Genomic DNA, 26520 nt, shown 5'->3' with positions numbered 1-26520 from the left:
GGCATCCCAAAGCGATGCTCGATCTCCTGGTGCCAGCGAGACGGCGAGGCGGTGGGGTGGACCCGCCCGGGTCGTCCCCGGAACCGCCAGATCCTCCCGTCTCCTCCGCGCCCCGCGCCCCGGGCACGAGGAGCCGAGGGCGCGAACGGAGAGGAGGGTGTGCGTCCTGTCGCCGAGCCCCGGGTTGTCGGTGGCCTCCCTTCCCCAGACCGAAACTCTCCCCGGGAATGACTCCAGCTTTGTCTCCGGTGAATGAGAGATTTGGCGAGGGCAGAACCGCGCCGCTGCCTTGGGAGGGGTTAGGCTAGGATGTGGGTGAGGTGAGGGCTTCGGGAACCGAGGGGACCAGGAGTGAGGGGTGGAGCGATGGACAGGAACAGCTTTGAGTCCCCGGGAGGGTTAGCCCAGGCTGGGTCTCCCCGGGAGGGTTAGCCCAGGCTGGGTCTCCCCGGGAGGGTTAGCCCAGGCTGGGTCTCCCCGGGAGGGTTAGCCCAGGCTGGGTCTCCCCGGGAGGGTTAGCCCAGGCTGGGCTGCTGACCCTGCAGCATCCGTTTCAGTCTCGCTTTGAGATGTCAGGCCCCGGACATTGTTCACTTAGAGACCAAGACCCTGTTACTAGGGCGACCGGACAGATCTGGGGCTGTGAATAAAAACCCCTGCTGATTGGAAAGTTCTCACCACCTTCCTGGTTCACAGTGGAGCCCACTGTCCACGGGACTCCTCTCAGTTCCTCTCCTTTACCTTTAAGCCCGTCTAGACGACAAGTCTTAGAGGTATTTCTGATTTAATTCATTCCATAAGTCTTTATTGACGGCTCCCAAATGCCAGGCACTGTGCTTGGCTCTGAGAGTACGTTGATATATAAACTAAAGTCTCTCCCTCCGGTTTTATAATCTAGGGAGGGAGATCGGTAACAAACATTTAAAAAGAAGAAGAAGGAAAAAAAAAAAAAAGCCCTGCAAGGTAATGGGTGCTATAAATAAAAAGGATAACACAACTAATATCAAAGGAGAGCTTTGGAAACAGATAATTCCTAGATTTTTGTTTTAAGGAACTGGCCAAAACCGAGAAGAAATGTGTTTGTCTTCCTAGAGCAATAAATGGGTTTCCTTTTCCAAAGCCAAGTAGTGAAAAAATTCAGAACTCAGAGTCAAAATATTTCAGTTAAAGGTCATGAAAGACGGACTGAGGAGTTCTGAATGAAGGGGGCAAATCTGTCATGACATGACATTCCAAACCAGGTAAAAAGGACCCTCCCCACACACATGAGATCCCAAACCAGGTAAAAGGACCCCCACACACATGAGATCCCAAACCAGGTAAAAGAATCTCCCCACACACACACATGAGATCCCAAACCAGATAAAAGAAGCCCCCACACACATGAGATTTCAAACCAGGTAAAAGAATCTCCCCCCACACACATGATATCCAAAACCAGGTAAAAGGACCTTCACACAGATGACATCCCAAACCAGGTAAAAGAACCCTCCCCACACACACACATGACATACCAAACTAGGTAAAGGGACCCCACACACACACATGAAATCCCAAACCAGGTAAAAGAACCCTCCCCACAACATACACATGAGATCCCAAACGAGATAAAAGGACCCCCACACACAGGACATCCCAAACCAGGTAAAAGGACCCACACACACACACATGACATCCCAAACCAGGTAAAAAGGACCCCACACACACAGGAGATCCCAAACCAGTTAAAAGGACCCCCCACACACACACATAAGATCCCAAACCAGGTAAAAGAACCCTCCCCACACACACATAGGAGATCCCAAACCAGGTAAAAGGACACCCCCCCACCCCCCCACCCCCCCACCCCCCCTCAACATGATATCCCAAACCAGGTAAAAGAACCCTCCCCACACACACACACACACATGACATCCCAAACCAGGTAAAAGGACCCCACACACACATGAGATCCCAAACCAGGTAAAAGGACCCCTCACACACATGAGATCCCAAACCAAGTAAAAGGACCCCACACACATAGGAGATCCCAAACCTGGTAAAAGAACCCACACACACATAAGATCCAAAACCAGGTAAAAGAACCCCCCACATACACACACATGAGATCCCAAACCAGGTAAAAGGACCCCCCCCCAACATGACATCCCAAACCAGGTAAAAGGACCCCACACACACATGAGATCCCAAACCAGGTAAAAGGACCCCTCACACACATGAGATCCCAAACCAAGTAAAAGGACCCCACACACATAGGAGATCCCAAACCAGGTAAAAGAACCCACACACACATGAGATCCAAAACCAGGTAAAAGAACCCCCCCCACACACACACATGAGATCCCAAACCAGGTAAAAGGACCCACACACATGAGATCCCAAACCAGGTAAAAGGACACACACACACACACACACACACACACACACACACACACACACACACATACAAGATCCCAAACCAGGTAAAAGAACCCTCCCCCCACCCACACACATGAGATCTCAAACCAGGTAAAAGAACCCTCTCACACACTTTTATTATAAAAGACTGTGGTGGAATGCTGAACAAAATTTGTACAGGGTTTGTAACTTAGATAATAGCGTTGTAAAGGTGTAATTTCCTGATTTTTCTCAGTGTTGGAGATAAATTCCAGACCTCTTTCATATAGGTAAGCACTCTCCACTGAGGTATACTCCCAACCTCCTTTTGAGCCTTATAGTATTATCACTAATGCATGGAACAGCATTCTAAAACCTAAGGAATCATTCCTAGCATTAAAGGCCCCTATTTATTCAACTCCTCACATGTTTAAGACTTCTGTTTGTGGTGTGCTGCGAATCAAACTCAGGGTCCGGACCATGCTAAGCAAGTACTTTACTACTGAGTTCCTCCACTCAAGATCCTATAGAGTGAAACTATATAATAACTGTTTCATATAAAACCGAATCTTATTTGGGTAGGGAACAAACACCTATAATCCCAGAATTTTGGAGGTGGAGGAAAGGGTCAGAAATCCAAGGTCATGCTCAGTTATGTAGTGAGTTCTAGGTGAGGCTGGCCTATGTAAGATCCTGTCTCAATAAAATCTCAACAAAACAAAACAAACCCAAAACAACAAGAACAAAAATTAGAGAGATGGCTCAGCAGTTAAGAGCACATGGCACACGCCTCTATTCCCAGCACTCAGGAGGCAGAGGCAGGCGGATCTTTGAGAGTTCAAAGCCAGCCTGGTCTGCAGAGCAACTTCTGGGACAGCCAGGGCTGTTAACACAAAAAAACACTGTCTGGAAAACAAACAAACAAACAGCAGCACATAATGCTCAGCTAAATTCAGTTCCTTAACACCTATATTGTGCAGCTCACAACCTCCTGTAGCTCCAGTTCCAGGGGATTCAGTGCTCTCTTCTGGCAGACAGACAGACAGACAGACACACACACACACACACACACACACACACACACACACACTTAAAATAGATCACCAGAGCCGGGCAGGGGTGGAGCACACCTTTAGTCCCAGCACTAAAGACAGAGCCAGGTGGATCTCTGTGAGTTCAAGGCCAGCCTGTTTTATAGAGATTGAGTTCCAGAACAGCCAAAGCTACACAGAGAAACCTTATCTCAGGGTAGAGGTGTGGAGTCTTTAAAAAGAGAAACCGTATCTCGGAGGTGGAGGTGGTGGTTATGGTCTTTAAAAATAAGTTTAGGACTGGTGAGATGGCTCAGTGTTTACGAGCACTGGCTGCTCTTCCAGAGGACCCAGGTTGAATTTCCAGCACCCACATGGCTGCTCACAACTGTCTGTAACTCCAGTTCCAGGGGATCTGACATCCTTACACAAACATATGTGCAGGCAAAACATCAATGTACATAAAATAAAAATAAATTATTAAAAAGTAGGTTAACTAGTTAATTAATTTAATCAAATCACCTCTTAGCTCCACGTGGTGGTACACTCCTGTAATCCCAGCATTTTGGCGGCAGAGGCAAGAGCATTGTGGGTTCCCAGACAGCCAGGGCTAACAGACATTTTGTTTTGTTTTGTTTGAGACAGGTAGCTCAGATTTTCTTGGAACTCATTATGTAGATCAGGCTAGCCTCAAACTCAGAGATCCTCTGTCTCTGCCCCTCCCTCTGCTGGGGTCAAAGGTGTTCGTTCACCACCTACATTTACTATTTGTTTATTATTTTTAATAACGAGAGATGAGTTTTTTGTATTCTCAATCACAGAAGCTAAGGGTGCAGTAAAACATGCAAGCACACTTAGGGCACAGATGAAAGAATGTAAGATTCGTGTCTCTCCCCTGCCTGCGACTCCTGAGGTTGAGGTTGGTGATGGTGCAGCAAGTTCGACTATTCCCAGGCGGAAGACCCTGTATCATAGGATGAAGAGTGAGAAAAAGCTAGGGCATGCTTTTGAAGATTTCCCGAGATCCGAGATCTGAGGGCAGGAGTCAGCCAGCCCTGTGGAGATCTGGGGAAACAGCATTCCAGACAGAGGGAGGAGCCAGGGCTGTGTTTGCCAGACAGAAAGGAAGCCAGGGATTCTGGGGCCTACAGAAGAGGGAGAGAAGATCAGACCGATGTTGTAGTGGTAAACAAGAGCTAAATTCCCTCAGCTTCTGCAGCCATGGTGAGAGACATAGTCAGATTTCTATTCTAGCCTCTGGCTGCAACATGGAAAACAGATTTTAAGTAGAAGGTGAATGGGGAAGATGAAAAGACTTCTAGAAGGGATAGGTTGGGGCTCAGATCAGTTGGAATCAAGCAGGTGGATTGGAGGGGATCAAGAGGTACTAATTTTTTAATTTTATTTTTATTTTTCAAGACAGGTCTCACTTTGTAGTCCTGGCTAGCCTGAAGTTCACTGAGTACTCTAGGCTGGCCTTGTACTTACAGCAGTTTTCCTGTCTCAGCCTCCCAAGTTCTGGGATCACCAGCATGAACCATGATGCCTCCATGAGAAATATGTAGAGGAAAAAGATCTGGGTCTGGCTGTGGGATCTGGGGTTCTAGCATCTGGGAGTTTGGGGCTTTTCTGCATATAGTGGTTCCAGCCTGTGGGGGCCACTCGATGGTAGAAACCAGGGTAATCACACTTCATGTTATATGGTAACGAGACTGAGCATTGTAGGTCTGTCCTGTCATTTTCCACGACCTTGGTTCTCAGGAGCCTGCCCTAGAAAAGCTGTTTCTGAGTTTTAGTGCCACTCTGTGGCCATAGGAAGTACTATGGGTGACTCATTTCTCCTAATGTTTGACACACACACACACACACACACACACACACACCCCAATCAGGAAAATTGACCCAGAACATTATCTGATAGGTCACCCTTGTTGGGAAGGGACAAAAGAGTATATATACATCTCTGAACTTGGGCATTGCCAGGGTCTGGGAAACATGCTTCCTTCTCAGGCAGCTGCTCTGGAGTCTGGGCATTGGCATTCCATTCAACATGTGCTGGGCATCAGCGTCACCCTAGACTTACTGGGTTGGTCTCCAGATGGGTTGCTAGGAATGGACTCACTTTGGCAGCCTGTGGACATCACAGTGGAGGCCTGTGCAAACATCTCCAGAGAGGTGCACCACTGCTGATGATCAGAAAAGAACGCTTTCCCCTGGATGTGAGAGTCTGCCTTCCGTGAACGTCCGGATCTCTCAGGACCAGACTACCTGAATCAAGGATCGAGACCCTCCCGAACAATGCTTGTGGATGTTTTAACCTAGGCTGCCTTCATGCTTTGATCAGCCTGTCCACTACTGCTCCAATACCAGTGACCAACGGTAGTGACTGCGGTAACTCCTCCACTTCCTCCAGGCTTAATGAGCCCAAGATGCTGAGGACCACTCACATGGTGGGACAGAGCTGGCAGTTTAAGAGGGAGTGCCAACAGAGGTCAGGCATGAGCTGCTGGCACATCATGGAACCGCCCGCAAACTGGCATGTGATCTGTGCTCTGTGCCGAGTGCATGTGCGCAGGCCACCATCTTTTCTTTTTTTGGGGTGGTGGTGGTGGTGGTGGTGGTGGTGGTGGTGGTGGTTTGAGACAGGGTTTCTCTGTAGTTTTGGTGCCTGTCCTGGATCTCGAGCTATAGACCAGGCTGGCCTCGAACTCACAGAGATCTGCCTTGCCTCTGCCTCCCAAGTGCTGGGATTAAAGGTTTTTTGTTTTGTTTTTTTAAATGACCAGATCTTAAAAGTTAGTTTTAGCCCCATATTCCTGTAATTCTAGCACTAGGAAGGCTAAAGCCAAAGGAATCCAAGTTCAAGGCCAGTTTAGGCAACTGAGACACTGTCTTTAAAACAAACAAACAAACAAACAAACAAAATAGAGGTTGATGAGATGGCTCAATGGTTAAGAGCAAATACCGCTCTTTCTGAGGATCTGAGAGTTCAGTCCCCAAGACCCACATCAGGTAGCTTACAACTGCCTGTAGCACCAGCTCCGTGGGATCCCACACCTCTGTACTCTGTGGACAATTGCATTTTTGTGCACATATCCTTCCCACATATTAAAATAAAAATAAATCTCCAAAAAAGTAACGATAAGATTACAAAACCCGGCCGGCGGTTTTTGTGGTCCCAGCCCTCAGGAGGCAGAAGCAGGCTAATCTACGTGAGTTTGAGGCCAGCCTGGTCTACGCAGAGAGCTCCAGGACAGCAAGGCTACACAGAGAAACCCTGCCTCAAAAAACAAAAAAAAAAACTCACCAAAAAAGGATTACATAAGTGTACTAAGTAGCCAGCCTATATATGAATTGTATATGAAGAGCCCACAAGCATTAACAACAACTTGTTGACTCTGTAAACCCAAGAAGGTAAGACTTGATCCGGACGACAAAGAGCCTTTGATTTTAAGGCAGTGAGTGATGGAGGACCTTCTGGAGCCCAGGAGATCAGAGAGGAGCTTGATATGGCAAGCCAGCCTGGGGGGCCGAGAGAGCGGGCATGGGCACTGGCAGAATTCCTAAGGGAAAGGAACGGACGGGATCGGGGGCTGGAAACCCGATGTGAGGCAGAGGGAAGAGTCGAGAGTCGCCCATCTCCACGAGGCCTGTCATGGCACGTGCAGAAGGCCCGGGAGGAAGGAAAGACCAGCCGAGGGGAGGTGTCCACAGGCGCCCACGCCAGGCCCTGTGAGCAAGATGCAGGAGCCCCGGCTGCGTGCAGCTGAGAGCTGCTGGAGCGAGAGAAGACAGACCGCCGATGAAAACATTTTTAAGGCGAAGACAGACAATGGGGGGCCGCGGGGAGGGCCAACAAGCGGCTGTGGGCCTGGATCCAGCGAGAAGCAGGCCTGAGCAGTGTGAGAGCGGAGGCAATGCTCGCCTTCGGGGTGAGAGAAGCACCCTCGATCTCCTTTCACGTGACCTTCCTCAGGCCTCCAGGGACAGTCTCGGGGAGGCCGTGGAGCCAGAGGTGTGAAGCTGCTTGCTCTGAGTTCAGATTGTGGGCTTCCTCCCGGGGAGAGGTCCGTCCATGCTTCGGGTTTCCAGGGAGGTGAGCGTGGGGGCGGGGGTGACGGGGGGGGGGGGGAGAGCCTTCCTATAGTAGCCATGAGGTGACCTGTACACGACCACGGCCGGCCGGCCTCGTGGCGCAACGGTAGCGCGTCTGACTCCAGATCAGAAGGTTGCGTGTTCAAATCACGTCGGGGTCAGCTTCCTCTTTTTCCCTGTTTTGGTTTCCATTATTTGTCTCAACGATCGAAGACGAAACACCTCTTGAAGACCAAGAACGAGGAGCTGAGGAGCCCGATCCTGACGGCGCCCTGTCAGTATAGCTCAGTGATCTAGGGAGTGTTTTTGCGGATAATCCAGGTAATCTTGGGCAAAGAGCAGGACTCTCCAGGGCAGCCAGCCGTAGTTGGAACATTCAGTGTGCCCGGCCGCCGAGAGACAGAACTGCTGTGCGAGCACGCGCTGCCGCTGCGGACACGTTCCCGGAAGTGCAAGGGCTGCCTGCCGGGAGTAAGGAGAGTTCAGGTCTCAGAGAAGCCAACCCATCTGCTGCCCATGTGGACGAGGTGGCCGAGTGGTTAAGGCGATGGACTGCTAATCCATTGTGCTCTGCACGCGTGGGTTCGAATCCCATCCTCGTCGTGTGTAGCTTCTGAGGTCTACATTCAGTTTTGTAATTTAGAGACAGGATTTCCACCGCCGTCGTTACGCCGCAGTCAGTGAGTCTTCACAGCCCACCCTGGTGTTCGGTCCCTTCTGCTACCTTTTCCAGCACGACCAACAATTATTTCCTGCTCGTTCATCTGCCCTGGAGTTGACCTGGCCAAGTCGTGAAGGTGTTGCACCATCGTGTGGGCGCCGTGGCTTAGTTGGTTAAAGCGCCTGTCTAGTAAACAGGAGATCCTGGGTTCGAATCCCAGCGGTGCCTCTGTCCTTCGCTTTTACGGAAACAAGAAAAGTTCCAACGCATCTTGAGACCCCAACGTTCCGTCAATGCACTCACTGCCCAGTGTCTGGCGTTCTGGTGATTTTGTGTTTGGGAGTGGGTGCTGGAGCATCATATTTACTCCCTGACCGGCAAACAGGTACCCAAACCGCATCATTCGGGCTTGTCAGAATTGCAACTCGATTGCTACCTCTAGGTGGTGCTCCCTTGGCTAGTTTGGATATTCTGTTTTCTCATCTTTCAAAATGACTTTAAACTGACTTTTTTGTAGAGTAGGAATGTGTATCTATTTACATGACTTCAAAATAGCACCGTTTTCACAACTGGCCGGTTAGCTCAGTTGGTTAGAGCGTGGTGCTAATAACGCCAAGGTCGCGGGTTCGATCCCCGTACGGGCCAGAGCAGTCTTTTTTTCTTAAAGTTTCATATATACTTTTCCCCCTCTGCATTATTAGACGAACGCATGAAATCCTCTCAGTTTGACTTTTATTCTTGATTTTAGTTTTATTTTTTTTTTTAGCAAGGTGGGCTTACTAGTTTTAATTATTTTTCTGAGGAGACATCTAAGAACACATAAAGCAGTACTTCTAATCCTGAAAGTTTGAACTAAATGTACTGGAATATGTCCAAAATGTGGGAGTGTCTTGTGTTGTGGGAAGACCACTTTTGTGATCTTGGAGATCCTATGATCATAACATGTAGTTTCTGAATGTGCTGTGTAAATTGTAAGGAGACGACAGCCTTTGTGATTGGGACACAATTGTCTCAAATGACATGACTCCGATATGACCAGGACAGAGCTGTCAAGAGTTTATATTTCCTCCATAACCAAGATAACCACTCTGCTCAGCGTCTGCCTGTCCACCGGAGCAGAAAAGCCTTCTCTGAAGACGCTTGCTTCTGCAAGGTTCTGCCTTTAGTGGCTCTTTGGGCCCTCTGTGTAATTATGTCCTTCCGATCTGACTCAGGACCCCTATCCTTCTCCTTCTAGCCGGGACTTCCTCCCCCACACTCCCAGTTCCCACCCCGCCCTTCATTCCCATTCCTTTGACTTGTCAACCTCTTGGACCCGACACAAAAACAGGCTCAGCCTTAGCAGCAGCGGCACTTTAATTCCACAAAACTCAGAAAGCCAAAACTGATTAGAATACTCCCCAACAGGTGGGCTTCAAACCCAGCAACAATTCCACCTGAACCGAGGGCAGCGAGACACCTCCCACCTCACCCCCTCCACCAAGAAAGGTGCTCCTGTTAGCTCCACCCCGTGGCATGTTAGGGACCAGAGGGAAGAAGCAGGAGGTTATGCATCTATCTGCAGGAGTGCGCCCAGGCCACTCGAGCTCCGAAAGCCCTGGAACTTGACATCTGATCACTGGAATCAGGACAGCCACAGCGGGCTGTGGCCACTTCCTCTCTCTTCTCATTACACGCGGGGGTCTGCCCCATGCCCCGGCAGAGATCTAAGGGCCCGTGTTTCCCAAGGATGGCGGTCTAGCTAGGGAGAAGAGTCAGGAGGTACAGGGTAGCTACAGATGGCCAACTGAACAGAAGCAGAGCTACATCCCTTCCCACCAGGAAAATCTTTACCACTTCCCCATTCACACTCCGTATGCTTAGAACGGGCACAGGCCACCACCTAAATGCTTGTGGGAGAACCTCTAACGCACAGGCCTCCCCCACAGCCGGCAGTCTCCACCAGGGCTCCTTGAAGAATCCTTGGGGTCCTCCTGGACCCTGGCCCGGCCAGGTTAGGCATGGCCTCTCTCCTCTTGTGCTCCTGGTCACTTGCACAGGGCCTCCAACACCTCCAGAGTGCGCCGGATATCTCGGACTTGGCGTGCCAGCCCCTGGACCGGCTGCAGAGCCCGTTCCAGCTCCTCGCAGCGCGCGAGCAAGGTGTACATGCCCTTGATGCTCATGTCCACGGCTTCGCCTAAGGAATCCACCGCGTCGCGGTAGGTCTGGATACAGCCCACGCTCAAGGCTGTCAGCTCCTGCACCGCACCCCCCAGCCCGCGAAGCAGACGGTCCACCCGGCCGCCCAGGTCGCGGCTCAGCCGCTCCAGATCCCGCAGCACGTCGGGGTCGATGGGGGGGATGGTGGGGGTGGGTGCGGGCGTCAGGCAGGGCCGCACCGAGGCCGGGGGAAGGGGCGGTGGGGCGCCACTCAATCGGATCTTGAGTTGGAGGTTGTTGGCGACAAAGTGGGTGAGGTCGCCGTGGCGGCTCACCGTGCCCTCGAGCTCTAAGGGGCTGGAGATGGTGGCGCGACGTCCCCCGCCCGCGCCGGCCTCGCCACTGGCGGAGGCGCCCCCTCCGCCGCACGCCCCACTCAGCCCGTCCAGGCTGCGGCTGTCCTGGAGGCGGCTGGGGAACGAGCGGCCAGCCCGACCCGCCGCCTCCTCCTCCTCCTCCTCTTCGTCGGGCTCTTCGCTTTCCTGCAGCGGCGGCTCCACGTTCATCTCGACGCCGCCCGGGCTCCCCCGACGGCGGACGCTCGGGGCGGAAGGCTGCTGCTTCTCGCTGGGCTCCGGCTGCCGGTGGCAGGAGGACGGGGGCGGGGCGAGCTCGGGACCTGCGGGCCCCCGGAGACCCCCGGCCCCGGACGGCGTCGCCCGGAGGCCCGGCCGGACCTCCCAAGCGTCCGGCTCCGGCCGCTGGACGCTGCTGCTGCCGCCGCTCGACGTCTTCGGGGACGCTCGCGGGGGGCGGCTCGCGACCCCAGCGTTCTCAGCCTCTTCCTCCCCGGACCCCCGCCAGACGCAGGGCGGCTTCGAGGGCGTTCGGACCGGCTGGTCGCTGAAAGCCGCGGCCGGAGGCGCGGCTGCCGCCGAGAGCTCCGGTTCCGGCCCGGGCCGCCCCCGGCCGGCCTCCATACTGCGGGGTGGGGGCCGGAACCTCCAGCGGCTCGCGGGGCTCCGCGGCGGCGGCGGCGCCTTTAAGGGGCGTCGGCGGAGAAGCTCCGATTGGCAGACGGCTGAGACGGGGACGGACGGGAAGGACTCTGTGATTGGCTGCCGCCCCAGGAAGTTCCGGCCGAAGAGGTGTTATGGAGCGGCGGAGCACACGGGAAAGCCAGTCGGGTAGCCGCGAGGGGACCGCTGTGCTTGTGGCCCGCCCTTTCGGGAAGTTGATGGGGCAGATCTGAAATCCCCCCGAGTCCCGCGGGGAGCGGAGCCAGGCTCCAGGTCCGCAGCGGTGCGGTCCAGAAGCGCACCCCGCTGGGGAGCCTTCTTGGGATTTCAGCGGGGTTCTTGGGATGGGGGTACGTTCTACCCTTGAGACGTGGACAGGCCTGGTGGTTGGACCACTGTGGACAGAATTGCAGCAAGGCCTGTGGACTTCAATGTCCTTTTGTCCCCTCTGCCTAGAGCCTTCTCTCATTAGAGGATAATACGTGATTTTGTCACAAAAGAAAATATTCAACAGATGAAAAGATGAGACATTTTTATAAGCACTCTGCGGGAAATAAAGGGCTGTAATGGAGAGTAGGCAGTAGTAGTGGGATGAGGTCGGGCAAGGCCTCTGATGGGAAGACTCCTAAGAACCATCCAGAGCATCAAAGCCATCTTGCAGGCAGAGGGAAGAGCGGCTTCCCTAAACCTCAGAGGAAAAGAGGTTTGATACAAACAAGAAGCGTCGGGGCGCGGGGTTGGGGAAGAGACAGAGAGAAGACACTGGGCTAAAATAAACAAGAAGGAAGAGGATTTCCAGCATCGAGACCAAGATTCAGGCAGGAGCCGCATCTCGCAGGGCATTGTAGCGGGTGGAGATTTTCTCCAAAGGCAAATTGTTGGTAGAGAAGTTGCCAGCTGCAAAATACAACCAAAGCTCTGGGTCCCTTATGTTTAACAAAACAAATTATTAATATATTTTCCTTGGCTTATAATAGGTGGGATTGCTGTTGTTTTTGAAACGGAATCCTATGTGAAGTCTGTACAGTCACTGCTGATAACCATTGCGGAATCTTTCCTTTCCCTTTTGCCAGCACCAACATTGACCTTTGCAGTCCCCTCCACCCTGACTGTCCTTGCGCTGTTCCTGTCTTCCTTGCTATTTTCTTTCCCTCTCTCTCCCTCCCTCCCCACCGCTCTCTAATACAGGGTTTCTCTGTACAACAGCCCTAGCTGTCCTGGGACGAGCTTTGTAGACCAGACTGGCCTTGAACTCAGAGATCCCCCTGCCTCTGCCTCCCCAGTGCTAGGATTAAAAGCGTGCTTTTGAGTTCTTTTTTTTAAAAACATAATCCAAGGAATTGTAAAACATGCCAGAGGTGTGTCTTGCCACCACCAAGATGGGCTGTAAATTCGAATAATAAGATGACATTTGGTGTGACAGTGTACATTTGTCGCGCTCTCCCTCTTTCCCTAAGATTTTCTTTATTTTTTATTAAAAATATTTTAAACAATATTTTAATTGTTTTCCCTCCCCAACTCCTCCCAGATCCTTCCGACCTCCCTACCCACCCAACTTTATACTCTCTCTCCTTTAAAAATAAAAGGAATTGTGCTCTCTTCAGCAGCACATATACTAAAATTGGAACGATACAGAGAAGATCAGCATGGCCCCTGCGCAAGGATGACACGCAAATTCGTGAAGCGTTCCATATTTAAAATAAATAAATAAATAAAAATAAAAGCAATCTGGGTGGTGGAGGCACACACCTTTAATCCCAGCACTCCAAAGGCAGAGGCAGGTGAATCTCTGTGAGTTCAAGGCCAGCCTGGGCTACAGGGTGAGTTCCAGGACAGCCAGGACTACACAAAGAAATGCTGTCTCAAAAAAAAAACAAACAAACAAACAAAAAAAACCAAATAAATAAATGGAAATGGCCGGGCGGTGGTGGCGCACGCCTTTAATCCCAGCACTCGGGAGGCAGAGGCAGGCGGATCTCTGTGAGTTCGAGGCCAGCCTGGTCTACCAAGTGAGTTCCAGGAAAGGCGCAAAGCTACACAAAGAAACCCTGTCTCGAAAAACCAAAAAAAAAAAAAAAAAAAAAAAAAATGGAAATGAAAGGCAAAGGGGCTGGAGATCTCCTGAGTGCATGTACCAACATGCCAAGCGAACTTGGTTTTTTATTTGCTTCACAATGTTGCCAAAGTTAACAACTATTTTTTACCTCTAATACAGCATTCAAAAACATGAAATATTTAAGACTTTATTATAAAATATACTTTGTGCTACATAATTTTTCTGAATTTAAGATAGGCTAAGCTAAGCATGTTTCACAAATAAACTGTGTTATGTGCATTTTTGGCTTATGATATTTAAGAACAACATCCAACATTTGGCAAACTGAAGGGAATCAGGCTACACGGTTTCTTCAGATTCTAATCCTGTGTGGGCAGTTTGCCTGCATATATGTGTACCACATCCATGCCTAGTGCCTGTGGAGACTAGAAAGCTCCAGACTCCCCAGAACTGGAGTTACAGATGCTTGTGAACACCATGTGGTGCTGGGAATTGAACCCAGGTCCTCTGGAAGAGCAGCCAGTGCTCCTAACTGCTGAGCCATCTCTCCAGCTCTGTTTTGGTTGTTGTTTTAACTTTATATGTTTCGCCTACATGTATGTGCACCACATGTATGCCTGGTTTTGCCTGTGGAGGTCAGAAGAGGGGTCAGAGTCCCTAGATCAGGAGTTGGGGACAGTTGTGAACCCCCTTCCCCCTCCCCCAACACATATACAGAAACACAAACAAAACCGAGCCAAGGACGACGACGACGACGACGACGACGACGACGACGACGACAGGGACAAAAACCAAGAAGCAGGCTAAAGAGCAGAGGGAGTCAGGACCCTCCGAGAGTGGGCCCGGACCCAGGGGTGAGCAGCGACTTGGGCCAGGGGCAGCCGGTCTGAGGGGTTATGCTTGAGCAGCTTGGAGATGAGGTCCTGGGCGCCCTCAGGCACAGAAGCGGGGAACTTCAGGTCCACCTGCAGGTAAGGGAGAAAGGTTTCGTCTGTGTTACCCTGACTAGATCTTCCTTGACTACTCATTCGATCAAGAGATTTTTGCAACCCCCAGAGGAGGCATTATTGACAATGGATGGCTGCTGGGGAAAGGAAGTCATTTTTGTTCGGGGTGTGGGTACAGGGAGTTGCTAGGGCTCATGCAGGCAGCAGTAGCTGGTCTCGGGGGGCTATAAAAAGAAAGAGGACATGAAGGTGGGTGGGGCAGGTGTGGGGGGTAGATCTGCTCAAGAAACATTGTATATATGTACGAAATTGTCTGAGAATAAATATCAAGTGTTTACAAAACAGGGAGACTTTGAAGAACCCTATAAATCCACTCTGCCCACCCCAGACCCGGCTTGCACAGTACACAGAGCCCAGGCAGGTGTCCTACCTTGACAATGCGACGGTATGTCTCACTGTGGCTAGGGCTCTCGAAGGGTGGGTTCCCCACCATCAGCTCATAGCAGAGCACCCCGATGCACCATAGATCTACCATTTCGTTATGCATGCGCCCCTCAATCATCTCTGGGGGCAGATAGTCCAGGGTGCCACACATGGTCTTCCTCCTGGTGGGATGAGGGAAGTGGGTAGGGTCCCCAAAATCAGCTTCTCTTTTCTCTTTACTTGACAATAGGCAGCCCAGAGACCCAGGATGCACTGGGGATGGGAGGGGAGTTGTCCATCTAAGTCAGACTGAGCATCTGGAGTAGGATGTAGTAATGATATAAGCCACAGAGTCAGAGATGGCCACACTAATGGATATCTTAATCTTTCTTTTTTGCTTTTTGAGACAGCATTTCTCTGTGTAGCCCTGGCTATCCTGGAACTCACTCTGTAGATCAGGCTGGCCTCAAACTCAGAGATCTGCCTGCCTCCTGAGTACTGGGATTAAAGGCATGTGCCACCACTGCCCGGCTATCTTAATCTCAATAAATAAAAAAATAATCATAGATGAGGAATATGCTCATTTCAAAGACAAAACAGAAATAATCTCTGATACCCACTAAGCATACACTACTTAAATAAGTCAGATTATATTTTTACTGTGCAATACTGTGAATCTCTACAATGATGGGGTCACCGGATACTGTGATATACACTCCTAATCCCAGTACTTGGTAAGACGTTTTGTTTTGTTTCTTTTGAGACAGGGTCTCTTTATAATATAATCTTGGCGGACCTGGAACTCACTAGGTAGGCCAGACCAGCCTTGACCTCAGAGAGATGCACCTACCATTGCCTCCCTAGGGCTGGATTGAAAGGTATGAACCACTATACTTAGCTTAATCCCAGCATTTGGGCAGCTGAGGTCACCTTGGGCTACAGGGTAAAATCTTGTCTAAAAACTGGGAAGAGGTGGGCTGCTGGAGAGATGGCTCCGCAGTTAAGAGCACTGACTGCAGGACCCGGGTTCAATTCCCAGCACCCACATGGCAGCCCACAGCTGCCTATAAGTCCAAGATCTGACACCCTCACACAGATATACATGCAGACAAAACACCAACGCACATAAATAAATTATTAAAAAATGCTTATAAAAAGAGAAAAAAAAAAAAAAAAAGACTGGGAGGGAAGAGGCCAGGCAGCAGCCGTGGCCCACGCCCTTAACCCCAACACTCAGGAGGCAGAGGCAGGTGGATCTCTGTGAGTTTGAGGCCAGCCTGGTCTACAGAGTAAGTTCCAGGACAGCCAGGGGGACACAGAGAAACCCTGTCTCCAAAAACAAAACAAGTTCAAAAACTGGGAAGCGGTTTTGAGGGATGTGTCTCAGGGAGAGAGCATGTGTCTGGCACAGGCAATGCCCTGGGTTCCATCCTCAACACTGTGAAACCAAACAAAACCAAATAAAATGTGACGTGGGTAACCAGGCATGGCAGCGTGGGCCCGCAATACCAGACAAGCATTTGTGCCTGCGCCTTTAAGGACAGTCTGGGCAACACAGTGAGACCGTATCTCCTTAAAGTGAGATTGGCAGGGGTTAACTTGACATGGTGATACATACCTGTAATCCTACTATGTTTAGAGGTAAAGGCAAAGATGATTGGAAATTTACGGTTATCTTTGGCTATATAATGACTTCGAAGCCATTCTGTGCTACATTGGACCCTGTCTCAATCAACCAATCAGTACTGTGGAGGATTTCACAATGCTGTAAGAGCAGGCCCACTCTATTTAATAGAAAATGAGCAGAAAATTCAGGGCAGGAAAGACTGGGTCACCTATTTCCGTAAAGATATCGCTATGTCTATATTACATGGAGATAAACCCCATTCTGAGGAACAAGACACAGGAGAGTTTTATACAGAATGCCACAGCCTCACACCAGGGACAGCCCCCCAGCCCCACCGTACCTCAGGGAAGGGGCGTGCACAGACCAGCCGAAGTCCGCAATCTTCAGCTCCCCCTGGAGACCTAACAGCAGGTTCTCGGGTTTTATGTCTCTGTGAATCACCTTCTTCTTGTGGCAGTACATCAGCGCGTCCGACAGTTCCTCCATGATCTGCGAGGGTCCACAACACAAGGTCAACCGGGCCTTCACTTCCAGCCCCAGCCTCCAACCCCACACCGGGTCCGGACCGTGGCTGTCCGCTGCTCATCGAAAGTCCGGTTCTTCTGTAGTTCCTTGTACAGCTCTCCCCTCGGGGCATATTCCAGGATCAAGTAGATCCTCCGGCGGTCATAGAAGTAGTTGTAGAGCCGAAGAATGTTGGGATGTCTGGGGCAAAGAGAAAGAAAGGAAGCTTCGGCTCGCATCTAGGAGACGGGACAGATGGCAGAGACCTAGATCGGGGTGGGAGCAGTAAGGGTGGGTGGTCCAGGTGGACTAAGACGGGGCTGGGATTGCAGACGGGGCTGGGATTGCAGAAGTGAGGCGATCAGGTGGGCAGAGGGGCCCGGGGCGGGGCGGGGCCGCATACTGCAGGTGTGCCTGGATTTCGATCTCCCGGCGCAGCTGGTGTTCCACGCCCTCCTTCTCAATCTGAGACTTGAAGAGGATCTTGAGGGCCACAATGAAGTGGCTTTTCTTCTCCCGAGCCAAGTACACATTTCCAAATTTGCCTTTGCCCAGAGGACGTCCGATCTCAAAGTCATCAATAGTGAGGGACCGCCTGATTAGAAAAGGGGGGGAAAGGGAGCTAGCTCAGCGCTGGCTGCCTTAGACTCCCAAGGTGTTCGGTTTCTCTTCCTCAGCCCTCTGCATTTCTCTCTATTCCTACCCCCCTTAGCGCCCCCATTTCGGCCTGACCCCCGCTGAAGCCCCCCTACCTGCTCTGGGGTACTTACAAGGCAGTGGGGCCCCGACTGACATTTTCAGCCAACTTCTGGCCAGGGGCAGCTGAAGAGAGAGCAGGCATGTTGAGTTCCTCCTTTGACCTTGTCCCCTTGCACCCTCCCTTAGGTTCTCGTCCCTTGGCCAGTCCTCTGCCCACTGTCCCAGGTACCTGTGGACTGGACATTGGACCGGTTCATGAGGGCCAGTGCAGGGGTCCCAGCAGGCTCCTTCCGCAGGACTCTCTGGGGCAGGGTGTTCAGGCCCGAATGAGACTGAGAAGCAAAGGGTGGGTCTGAGCGTGTCCCTGTCCCTGTGGCCTAGCCGGAATGTGCTACAAGCATCATGTCAGCTACCTGTTACAGGACCCCCCGCCACTCACAATTCAAAGAACGACAGTGACACACCATGGTTTGGCCACCTCGCCCCAAAGGGCTGCTCAGTGTTCCACAAGAAGCGGGTTATTAAGAAACAACTTCAGAGCTCAGTGTGCTGGACCACATCGGAAACCCCAGCACTTAGGAGATGGAGGCTCCTGGTCAGGAGTTCAAGACCATCCTCAACAGTCAGCTCAAGTCCAGTCTGAGCCAAATAAGACCTTGTTTTAACATCACCCTCCCCACCCCACCCCCCAAAAAAAACCCAACCAACCAACCAACCAAACAAACAAACAAACAAAAAACAGCCAAGTAAATGAGTGAATGAAAAGACAACCCAAGACAAGGGGAAAAGATTCACTCTGACAGCTAACAATCCACCTGGCCCACCTTCTCAAGCCTGGCACCGTCCAAACTGGATAGCTCTACACACATCACCACATTCATCCAGGCTTGCATAAGAGCCTGAGCTCATGAAGCCGCAACACCAGAATTTAATCCTTTATAATAACAGACCAGAGGGATACTGACAACCTTGGGCCACTTCTTCATTTTCAAACTTGTCTCAGTTTTCTTTGGTAGTGACCAAGGTACATGGAACAGTGGTGTCTCATTCAGACTCCACTTCGTCAGTTTTACCCAGTGCTCCAAGCGGGAAGAAGCTGGGACAAGGGAGCCGATGGACTGTCCAGGATGCCCAGGTCCCACCAACAGGGAACAGACTGTGGAGGAGGGCACAGGGTCCCGGAATTTTGCCACGCTCATTACAGGTGTGCAGCATCGTGCTTACTAGCTCATTTCTTCAGCCAAGAGAAGGTCCCCGTGTGCCTACAAACCTCCCACAATGATACCAGGATAGATTGGCCCACGTGTTAATACACACACACACACACACACACAATTTCAAATCTATTTGGATCCTTAGTTCCAACCACTCATTAAGATAAATCCCAGGCTGGAGTGTAGCTCCATGGTACCTCAAAAACGCGAGGCTCTGGGTTTGATATCCAGCCTCACAAACGTTTAGACCATCCTGGGCCTTTGACACGGTAACTTTCTATTCTATTCTAATTTCCGTGCCGTTAATTTTTTCACACTAGAGGGTGGGATTCATGGTCTGAAAGCACAGCGCTGCGGCTCGCTCGGTCCCCGTTATTATCGATCTGTGACAGGCAGGCTCAGCTCTGCAGAAGCCCTGACTCAGGTCGGCCACCTCGCAAACCACAAGGCTGCAAGCGATCAGACGGGGCTCTGCCAGCCAACTCCCGGGGAACCCGTCGGAAGCGCTCAGAGGACGGACATCCGCAGGGCCCGACACCGGACTCCAAGGGCCGGCCTTCCGGGAGGTGGGGCGAGAGTGCGGCCAGGACCTTACCGTCTGCGAGCCGTAGGGCCACGGGTAGGCGTTCTCCTTCTGGGCCATTCTCAAAAGCAAGAGGCGCAGGAGCGCGGGGCGGCGAGGGAGACGGCGGCCAGCGAGGCGGGAGGGGCAGAGGCCGATCTGCGGGGAGCGCGAGCCTAGGCGGGCGGAGGGAAGCGAATCGGCACGCGGGCCGAGGTCGGGGCGCACCCCCGCGCCCCTCTCCGCACCCCTCCCTTTAGGAGCCCGACCCCGTGGGTCACCACCTGCGCCCTCCGGAGCCCACGATCCCCACTCGGCGCCTGCTGGGCGGAGGAACTGCCCCGCAGCTCCGTGACCCCGATACGTTCAAATCTCCCGCTCTGAGCCCATTGGCTGAGCTGCACCCAGACCCACTCTCATTGGCTACGGTTCTTGTGACGTAACTGGTTGAGATGCCAAAAAAAAAAAAGGTGCGGCTTAAGAGGCATTTAAAATTAAAAAAATTAAAAATTAAAATATATATATATTAGATATATTAAAAAAGAGACTCGTTTCTCTAGGTTGAGGCTGTGTCCCAAGATCCTCACACTTTTGTTTTCTCGCTGATAAAAAAAAAAAAAAAAAACTCAATATTTAAACTGGGCAGCGGTGGTCCACGCCTTTAATCCCCAGCACTCAGGAGGTAGAGACGGGGATCCGAGAGTTCGAGGCCAGCCTGGTCTACAGCGCGAGTTCCTGGACAGTCAGGGCTACACAGACAAAAACCCTGTCTGGAGGAGGGGTGGGGGAGGATTTAAAGCGGGTATAGAACGCTGTCTCAAAAACACAACAACAATAATAATAATGATAATAATAATAATAATATAACCGAGTTCTCTGTGTGTGTGTGTGTGTGTGTGTGTGTGTGTGTGTGTGTGTGTGTGTGTGTAAAACCTTTATTTTCTGCCAGATGGAGAGGGACTAATGCCAACACCTTGGGTTAAACTGGTTTACCTCGGGAGGCAGAGGCAGGCAGATCTCTGTGAGTTCGAGACCAGCCTGCTCCAGAAAGCGAGTTCCAGGACAACCAGGCCTACACAGAGAAGCCCTGTCTTGTATAAAAAACCCAAACCCAAACCAAACCAAACAAAAACTGTCTGGTTCGCAGGAGAATTTAAATGCTGCCCTGAATATAATCTCTGTGTGTCCTCTTTAAATATCCTTGGTGTATTGTCTGTAGACTGACCCATGAGATCCAAACCCAGAGCGCGCAGGTCCCGTACATAAACAGGCACAATACTGTACACGACACAGTATTTGCGTTGTTTGTAGTTCTTTCCGGCTCTGGCTAACCCCTAGCTCACCTAACCACCTAACGCTATGGAAATGCTGAGAAACAGTAGTCAGCTCTCTGTGAGGGAGCGTGATGCCGGGAGTCAATACAGACGCAATCTATTAAACGAGATGGGCGGATGCGTAGGTTAGACAGACAGACAAGCAGTTTGTTGAATCCATGGTTGCAGAATTCATGAATATGGATCTGTGTTTCTGGGCTCTCTATTCTCCTTGTCTGTTTTGTGTTTGGGTTTTGTTTGAGACAAAGTCTCTCTGTTCAGATCAGGTTGGCCTCCAAGTCACTCTGTAGCCCAGGCTGGCCTCGAACTTCTGGCCCCCTCACCACCGCTTCCCAAGCACTTGGATTACAAGCACACACTAGCAGTTCGTTTATTCCATCACTGTTTTCTTTTTAAACGCCCTCCAAGTTCCTAGAAAGCTTTTGGTGGTGGATCTTCCTGCCCTGCTTCCCAGATAGCTGTGGTGTGTGAACGCAGACCCAAAACCAGCACATTGTTTGGCTAGGCCCACTCTCCTGTGGATGTCTTGTTTATGCAGGATTACTATTTTGTTCTTAAAAGATCCTTTAATGTTTCTAACTCTAACATCAGGCTTGTAATTCCAGCACTCTGGAGCCTGAGGCAGGAGGATTGCCAGGAGTTCCAGGCTACACTATGAGCCATTTACTCAAAAAAAAAAAAAAAAAAAAAAAAAAAAAGTAAATAAATAAGTTTTCAAATTCTATAAAGTAGCAGTTCCCACTGAGTAAACTCTTGATTTTCATTCCATCTCTTGAGTAATGGTAAATGTGGATTCTCCTGGGCAAGTGGCATTGAGGTGGCCATGAGGGGGCTGACATTTCACATGCCCGGGGAGGACCAGAACTGTTTGGAGGGCATGGCATCTGTTGTGCGGTGGTGTTCTGAGCCCAGAGTCCTCACCAGGAACCCCTGCCACACTGACAAAGGTGTTGCTTCTGGAGCAAAGACGTGCCAGGATATGAAGCCATGTCTATATGGGAAGACAGGCCTGTGTGTGTGTGTGTGTGTGTGTGTGTGTGTGTGTGTGTGTGTGTGGTGTGTGTGTGTGTGTGTGTGTGTGGTGTGTGGTGGGTGTGTGTGGTGTGTGTATGTGGTGTGTGTGTGTGTGTGTGTGTGTGTGTGTGTGGTGTGTGGTGGGTGTGTGTGGTGTGTGTGTGTGGTGTGTGTGTGTGTGTGTGTGTGTGTGTGTGTGTGGTGCGTGTGTGTGGTGTGTGGTGTGTGTGTGTGTGTGTGTGGTGTGTGGTGTGTGTGTGTGGTGTGTGTGTGTGGTGTGTGTGTGTGTGTGTGTGTGTGTGTGTGTGTGTGGTGTGTGGTATGTGTGTGTGGTGTGTGTATGTGGTGTGTGTGGTGTGTGTATGTGGTGTGTGTGGTGTGTGTGTGCGTGTGTGTGGTGTGTGTGGTGTGTGTGTGGTGTGTGTGGTGTGTGTATGTGGTGTGTGTGTGTGTGGTGTGTGTATGTGGTGTGGTGTGTGTGGTATGTGTGTGTGGTGTGTGTGTGTGGTGCGTGTGTGTGGTGTGTGGTGTGTGTGGTGTGTGGTGTGTGTGAGGTGTATATGTGGTATATGTATGTGTGTGTGTGGTGTGTGTATGTGTGTAAGTGGTGTGTGTGGTGTGTGTGGTGTGTGTGTAAGTGTTGTGTGTGTGTATGGTGTGGGGTGTGTGTGTGTGTGTAAGTGGTGTGTGTGTGTGTAAGTGGTGTGTGTGTGTGTATGGTGTGGTGTGTGTGTGATGTGGGAGGAGGTGGGTTGGGCAAGAAGCGGTGGCTAGCTTGGGTTTCTCTTTCACTTCTTGCTTTTGTTCTGCTTTTTTCCCCCTTTTGAAAACAAACTGAAGGTAGCAAAAATGTCCATGGCTCCTAGTGAGCAGCGTGGAGAGGAGCGTCCTTTATATGCGATACTCTGCGTTCTATCCAAAGTTCATCAGGGATGACGAAAATTACGTTTAGACTTTGTCCCCACCCACGGTGACTCGCTCCCGCCTGTCATCCCAGCGCTTCGGAGGCAGAGGCAGGAGGATCGCTGAAGTACAAGCCCGTTTGGTTTGCATAGTAAGTTCCAAGCCAGGATTACAAAATAAAACAACGAAATGGAATTTTATTTTATTTTTAACTTTTCAAGGTTTTTTTATTTAATAGTCAAATTCTGAGTCTGGTTCACTCCATTCCTTCAGTGCCACACAGAAGGATGCCGGGCTGTGAGCAGAAAGCCCTTGATTTCCTCAGTTTGCTGAGGTATGGTGCCGGGCGGTCCACACTGGCGCCCGCACCCAAAACACATAGCAGCGAGACTTAATTTTAAATATAACAACACTGGGGGGTGGGGGTGGGAGGAAGTTAGCTTAGGCTTGAAAAAGGTTCACAGCCCCTTAAAATCACTAGGACAGCTAAGAAAAACCTTTAACCAAAAACTGAGACTCCAGGAATTCACGTCACAGATATTGGTCAGTAAAGGCAAAGGAAATGATAGGACCTGGGAGCGAACGCCTGTAAAGTCGGTTCTTGGGAGTTGCAGGCAGCAAGATCAGCTACCTAGGGCTCTCGGGCCAGCCTGGGCTACAGGAGAACTCACGAAAAAACAAAAACCCCAACAACCGCCCCCAAATCCAAATAAACATACCAAACGAACAAGAAGCAGAAAGGCGACGCTGGTGGCAGCATTTTAAATAGTAAGAAACAAGTGCAGATGACCAGATAGCTAAATGTCCAACCTCAGAAGAACTGCATAATACTTTACATAAGTGTCATAAAATGTTAGGTTGTTGCTCCAATCATAAGGAATATAAAACTATATTTGTCATACAGATGTTGAGTAAATTGTGGGCCCCACCCGTAAACATAAATGAAAAGGTATAAAGCGAAAACAGCAGTTTGGGATAATGTCAATAACTATTATTGTTTTTAAAGTGATTAACTATTGCTACAGGTTTTCCGAAAAAAGAACATTTATTGCCTTAAATAGATTTTCTGAACAGGAGTTGGGCGACTGTCATTAACAATTACTGTTAGGATATCTAAATATTTATTAAAGTAAAGGGCATGGCTATTTTGACAGAAACCGGGAAAAGGCGTAAAATATTTGACCAGAATTCACAGCGTCGAGGAGAGAAAAAGTGTGAATGTAATAGAACAGAAAGGAACGTGTTCTTTTAAAGGCACACATAACCAGAAAATAAGTACAGCTGATGACCCCGACGTGATTTGAACACGCAACCTTCTGATCTGGAGTCAGACGCGCTACCGTTGCGCCACGAGGCCTCTGTGCGCCCTGGGGTTGACGGGCCCGGTGAACAGAAGTCTTCTCCGCAGCGAGCACGGCGGATCTTTCCTCGGGTTGCATCTCGGGCTTTGTTCTCACGGTTCTCAGACCGAGGGAGGCTCGCGCTCACACCGAAATCAACTACGGTTAAACGTGCTCGTGTGTCTTTGGCGGAAAGGCAAATTCTTCAGCCTTGGGCCATACTAAGCCCATTCAGAAAAGCGACCTCAACGTTTGGAACGACTGTCTTCTTTTTTTCTTTTTCCTAGAGAAGATGTCATTATGGTGTCACTGACTCCTAAACAGAGTTCTACATTAATCCCAGATGTGTTAATGACAGAAAAAAAAAATCTCGTTTAGTTTCTCTGGATCCTGTTTTTCTTACTCGTGCTTTCGTTATAACCACAAATCTGACATGACGTCAGAAGTACGCGTGGAGATGAATATAAATTGGATCGCAGCAAGAGTTGTTAACACCTGCGTTGGTGGTATAGTGGTGAGCATAGCTGCCTTCCAAGCAGTTGACCCGGGTTCGATTCCCGGCCAACGCAGTTGACAACTTTCTTTTGTTTTCCCCCCACCCCCACCCCCCCGCCTTCCTTCTTGGCCAAATCGATGGTGGGTATAAATGTCCAGAGGAACCTCTCCTTCCCCGTCCGCGGAGACCCGGTCGTTCGCCAGGGTCCTGCCCTGTGTCCCGTATGCTTTCCCGGGTGTGTGCTCTCGGTCCGCAGGAACCACAGACACTGCTCGGGGGGTGATGCAAATCCAGACGAAGATGCCCCGGGGGCCAAAGCAAAGGTTGAATCGCCTGGCCTCTACATTCGGGCGCAGCAGCTGGCCAAAGGTTAACATTGGCGATGCCCGGAAAGTTAACAAAAAGCGCATTTGGCTCCTCCCCGTCGGGGAATCGAACCCCGGTCTCCCGCGTGACAGGCGGGGATACTCACCACTATACTAACGAGGAGTAAGCTGTCTCAGCGCTCCTCCAGACCCCTGATCTGGGTTCCAGACTGCGGCTGCTTTGCCGGCTCTGCGGCCTCTTCTTTCCAGCCCTTCACGGCGGCGATCAGAACTCCACGCCCGTTGCAGACAGCAACGGAAAGGGCGTCTGCAGAAAGTGCGGAGACAGCAGGAGCCACCGAAAGGCACAGATGGTCTCCGCGGCTGTCGAAACCCGCGTTCTCAGGATCCCTGGCTCTCTCTCTCGCCGCTCCTCCCCTGTCATCCACAATGCCAAGACGGATGTCGGGCAAACGGACACCAGCCTCCAGCGTCCTGGGTGAGGGTAGACCTAGCAGGAGGAAACAGAAACCGGGCGGCTTGCCTAAAAACGGACGGTGCTCCGCTCGCCCGGGGATGCCGGCTTGGACTGTGCTGACGTTTCCGCTCCCGTCGTGTTGTAAAGAGCTTACCGCCGACTCCGTGACACTGACAAAAGTGCAAAGACGGGGCTCGTCCGGGATTTGAACCCGGGACCTCTCGCACCCGAAGCGAGAATCATACCCCTAGACCAACGAGCCGACACGCGACCTTATCTGCGGACGCCCATAGAGGTCGTAGGACTTTTGCTGCAGTCCGGGTGACACCGCGCGGTGGAGGGCGGCCGCCCGCTGCAAAGCCAGCCCTTGGGGCGGGCAGGGTCTGAGCGTCTGCCGCCCGGCGCTGGCCCGCGTGCTCCGACTCTGTCCCCGCGCCGCCGTGCTAGGCCGCGCTGCGGTTAGAGATGGCGTTTTCCCCCTAACCCTGAGGTCACCGCCCTTCCTCGACCCGCCCGGAGCCCTCCGGCCCAGACTCGAGCTTTGACGTTAATCCGTGGGGCGGCTTGGTTTGGAAACGCGCTGGGGACCGCGACCTGAGTGGAAGGCAGCTTTTCTCGCCGTCTCTGCGTTAGCCTTACTGCAGTGCCCTAGGCGTGACCCTTCAGTAGCCCACCACGGATCGACACGACCTGTCCACGCCCAGCCAGAAGTCAGAGAGAGAGCAAAAGACCTCCCAAGGAGGTGTCGCTAGCATGGGCCCTGGGCGCCCAGCTGGTAGGATCAGATGCCCTCCCACCCTCCTCTTGAGCTGTCCCATTCCCTCCCAGCGTAACTGGGTGTGTGCCGCCTGAAACATGGACAAGACCCAGGGATTGAATCTTCATTCAGAGTCAGCAATCTGAGAAGACAATGAACTAGCATCCTAGAAGGTCTGTGTCACATCTCCTCCTTAGCCAGCAGATTCCACTGGGAGGAGAGACAAAAGCAGGCACTTCAAAGTCCAGCTTTGCTCCCGGGACTAGCCTCGCCCCCGAGATGCATGGTGCTGGTGTTTTTAATCCTCGCCATTCGGTCCCCATTCTCTCAGTAGCAGAGGGAGGGGTCACATACACCGGGGCCACTGAATTATGCGTTCCTTTTAGCTTTCTACGAAACGGAGTACAAATGTGCTCCTATGCACCGTGGAATGCCCTTATCACCGACTTTGATGAAAACATCTCACATGGTGATAGGAGCCAAAGCTTTGCACGGAGACACACAGCTCTAGGGTTTAACTTTGGACTGCCACACTTG

The 26520-nt window shown here is 51.3% G+C and overlaps 2 protein-coding genes and 9 non-coding genes across 12 annotated transcripts; 6 read left to right on the top strand and 5 right to left on the bottom strand.

The window, feature by feature from the left end:
- The first annotated feature begins 7591 nt into the window (after positions 1-7591).
- Positions 7592-7663, top strand: Trnaw-cca (transfer RNA tryptophan (anticodon CCA)). Its single transcript has one exon. It is a non-coding gene; the product is annotated as a tRNA-Trp (tRNA).
- Positions 7664-8023: 360 nt separating this feature from the next.
- Positions 8024-8105, top strand: Trnas-gcu (transfer RNA serine (anticodon GCU)). Its single transcript has one exon. It is a non-coding gene; the product is annotated as a tRNA-Ser (tRNA).
- A 212-nt stretch (positions 8106-8317) lies between these two features.
- Positions 8318-8391, top strand: Trnat-agu (transfer RNA threonine (anticodon AGU)). Its single transcript has one exon. It is a non-coding gene; the product is annotated as a tRNA-Thr (tRNA).
- A 343-nt stretch (positions 8392-8734) lies between these two features.
- Trnai-aau (transfer RNA isoleucine (anticodon AAU)) lies at positions 8735-8808 on the top strand. Its single transcript has one exon. It is a non-coding gene; the product is annotated as a tRNA-Ile (tRNA).
- Positions 8809-10039: 1231 nt separating this feature from the next.
- Positions 10040-11355, bottom strand: Borcs6 (BLOC-1 related complex subunit 6). The gene has a single exon (XM_076542658.1). It carries the CDS (start codon positions 11283-11285, stop codon positions 10191-10193), a length of 1095 nt encoding a protein of 364 aa, XP_076398773.1. The 5' UTR covers positions 11286-11355; the 3' UTR covers positions 10040-10190.
- A 1560-nt stretch (positions 11356-12915) lies between these two features.
- On the top strand, positions 12916-13022 carry LOC121831977 (U6 spliceosomal RNA). Its single transcript, XR_006075553.1, has one exon. It is a non-coding gene; the product is annotated as a U6 spliceosomal RNA (small nuclear RNA).
- A 428-nt stretch (positions 13023-13450) lies between these two features.
- Positions 13451-19678, bottom strand: Aurkb (aurora kinase B). 2 transcript variants are annotated; one of them, XM_042282254.2, is made up of 9 exons: positions 19641-19678; positions 19390-19515; positions 17810-17912; positions 17652-17703; positions 17285-17476; positions 16944-17082; positions 16718-16866; positions 14758-14932; positions 13451-14345 (listed from the first exon to the last, which is right to left on the bottom strand). In XM_042282254.2, exons 2-9 carry the CDS (start codon positions 19435-19437, stop codon positions 14184-14186), a joined length of 1020 nt encoding a protein of 339 aa, XP_042138188.1. In that variant the 5' UTR covers positions 19438-19515; positions 19641-19678; the 3' UTR covers positions 13451-14183. The 2 variants fall into 2 exon arrangements, with proteins under 2 accessions (XP_042138188.1, XP_042138189.1); XM_042282255.2 differs by lacking the exons at positions 19390-19515; positions 19641-19678 and adding an exon at positions 18992-19132.
- A 4214-nt stretch (positions 19679-23892) lies between these two features.
- Trnaw-cca (transfer RNA tryptophan (anticodon CCA)) lies at positions 23893-23964 on the bottom strand. The gene has a single exon. It is a non-coding gene; the product is annotated as a tRNA-Trp (tRNA).
- Positions 23965-24444: 480 nt separating this feature from the next.
- Trnag-ucc (transfer RNA glycine (anticodon UCC)) lies at positions 24445-24516 on the top strand. Its single transcript has one exon. It is a non-coding gene; the product is annotated as a tRNA-Gly (tRNA).
- A 344-nt stretch (positions 24517-24860) lies between these two features.
- On the bottom strand, positions 24861-24932 carry Trnad-guc (transfer RNA aspartic acid (anticodon GUC)). The gene has a single exon. It is a non-coding gene; the product is annotated as a tRNA-Asp (tRNA).
- A 484-nt stretch (positions 24933-25416) lies between these two features.
- On the bottom strand, positions 25417-25488 carry Trnap-cgg (transfer RNA proline (anticodon CGG)). The gene has a single exon. It is a non-coding gene; the product is annotated as a tRNA-Pro (tRNA).
- Between the last annotated feature and the right edge of the window lie 1032 nt (positions 25489-26520).

Source organism: Peromyscus maniculatus, chromosome 8 (assembly GCF_049852395.1).
Source record: "Peromyscus maniculatus bairdii isolate BWxNUB_F1_BW_parent chromosome 8, HU_Pman_BW_mat_3.1, whole genome shotgun sequence".
Classification (NCBI taxonomy): Eukaryota; Metazoa; Chordata; class Mammalia; order Rodentia; family Cricetidae; genus Peromyscus; species Peromyscus maniculatus.
This window is presented reverse-complemented; position numbering and strand designations above follow the sequence as displayed.

What these genes read in the sequence shown, in the direction of transcription:
- Borcs6 (XM_076542658.1), bottom strand. Translation starts at nt 11,285, where the DNA reads ATGGAGGCCGGCCGGGGGCGGCCCGGGCCGGAACCGGAGCTCTCGGCG.
- Aurkb (XM_042282254.2), bottom strand. Translation starts at nt 19,437, where the DNA reads ATGGCCCAGAAGGAGAACGCCTACCCGTGGCCCTACGGCTCGCAGACG. An exon ending in GTCCAATGTCCAGTCCACAG is followed by an intron (nt 17,704 to 17,809) that starts GTACCTGGGACA and finishes CTCTCTCTTCAG; the next exon opens with CTGCCCCTGGCCAGAAGTTG. An exon ending in ATGAGCAGCGGACAGCCACG is followed by an intron (nt 16,867 to 16,943) that starts GTCCGGACCCGG and finishes GGACCCTCGCAG; the next exon opens with ATCATGGAGGAACTGTCGGA.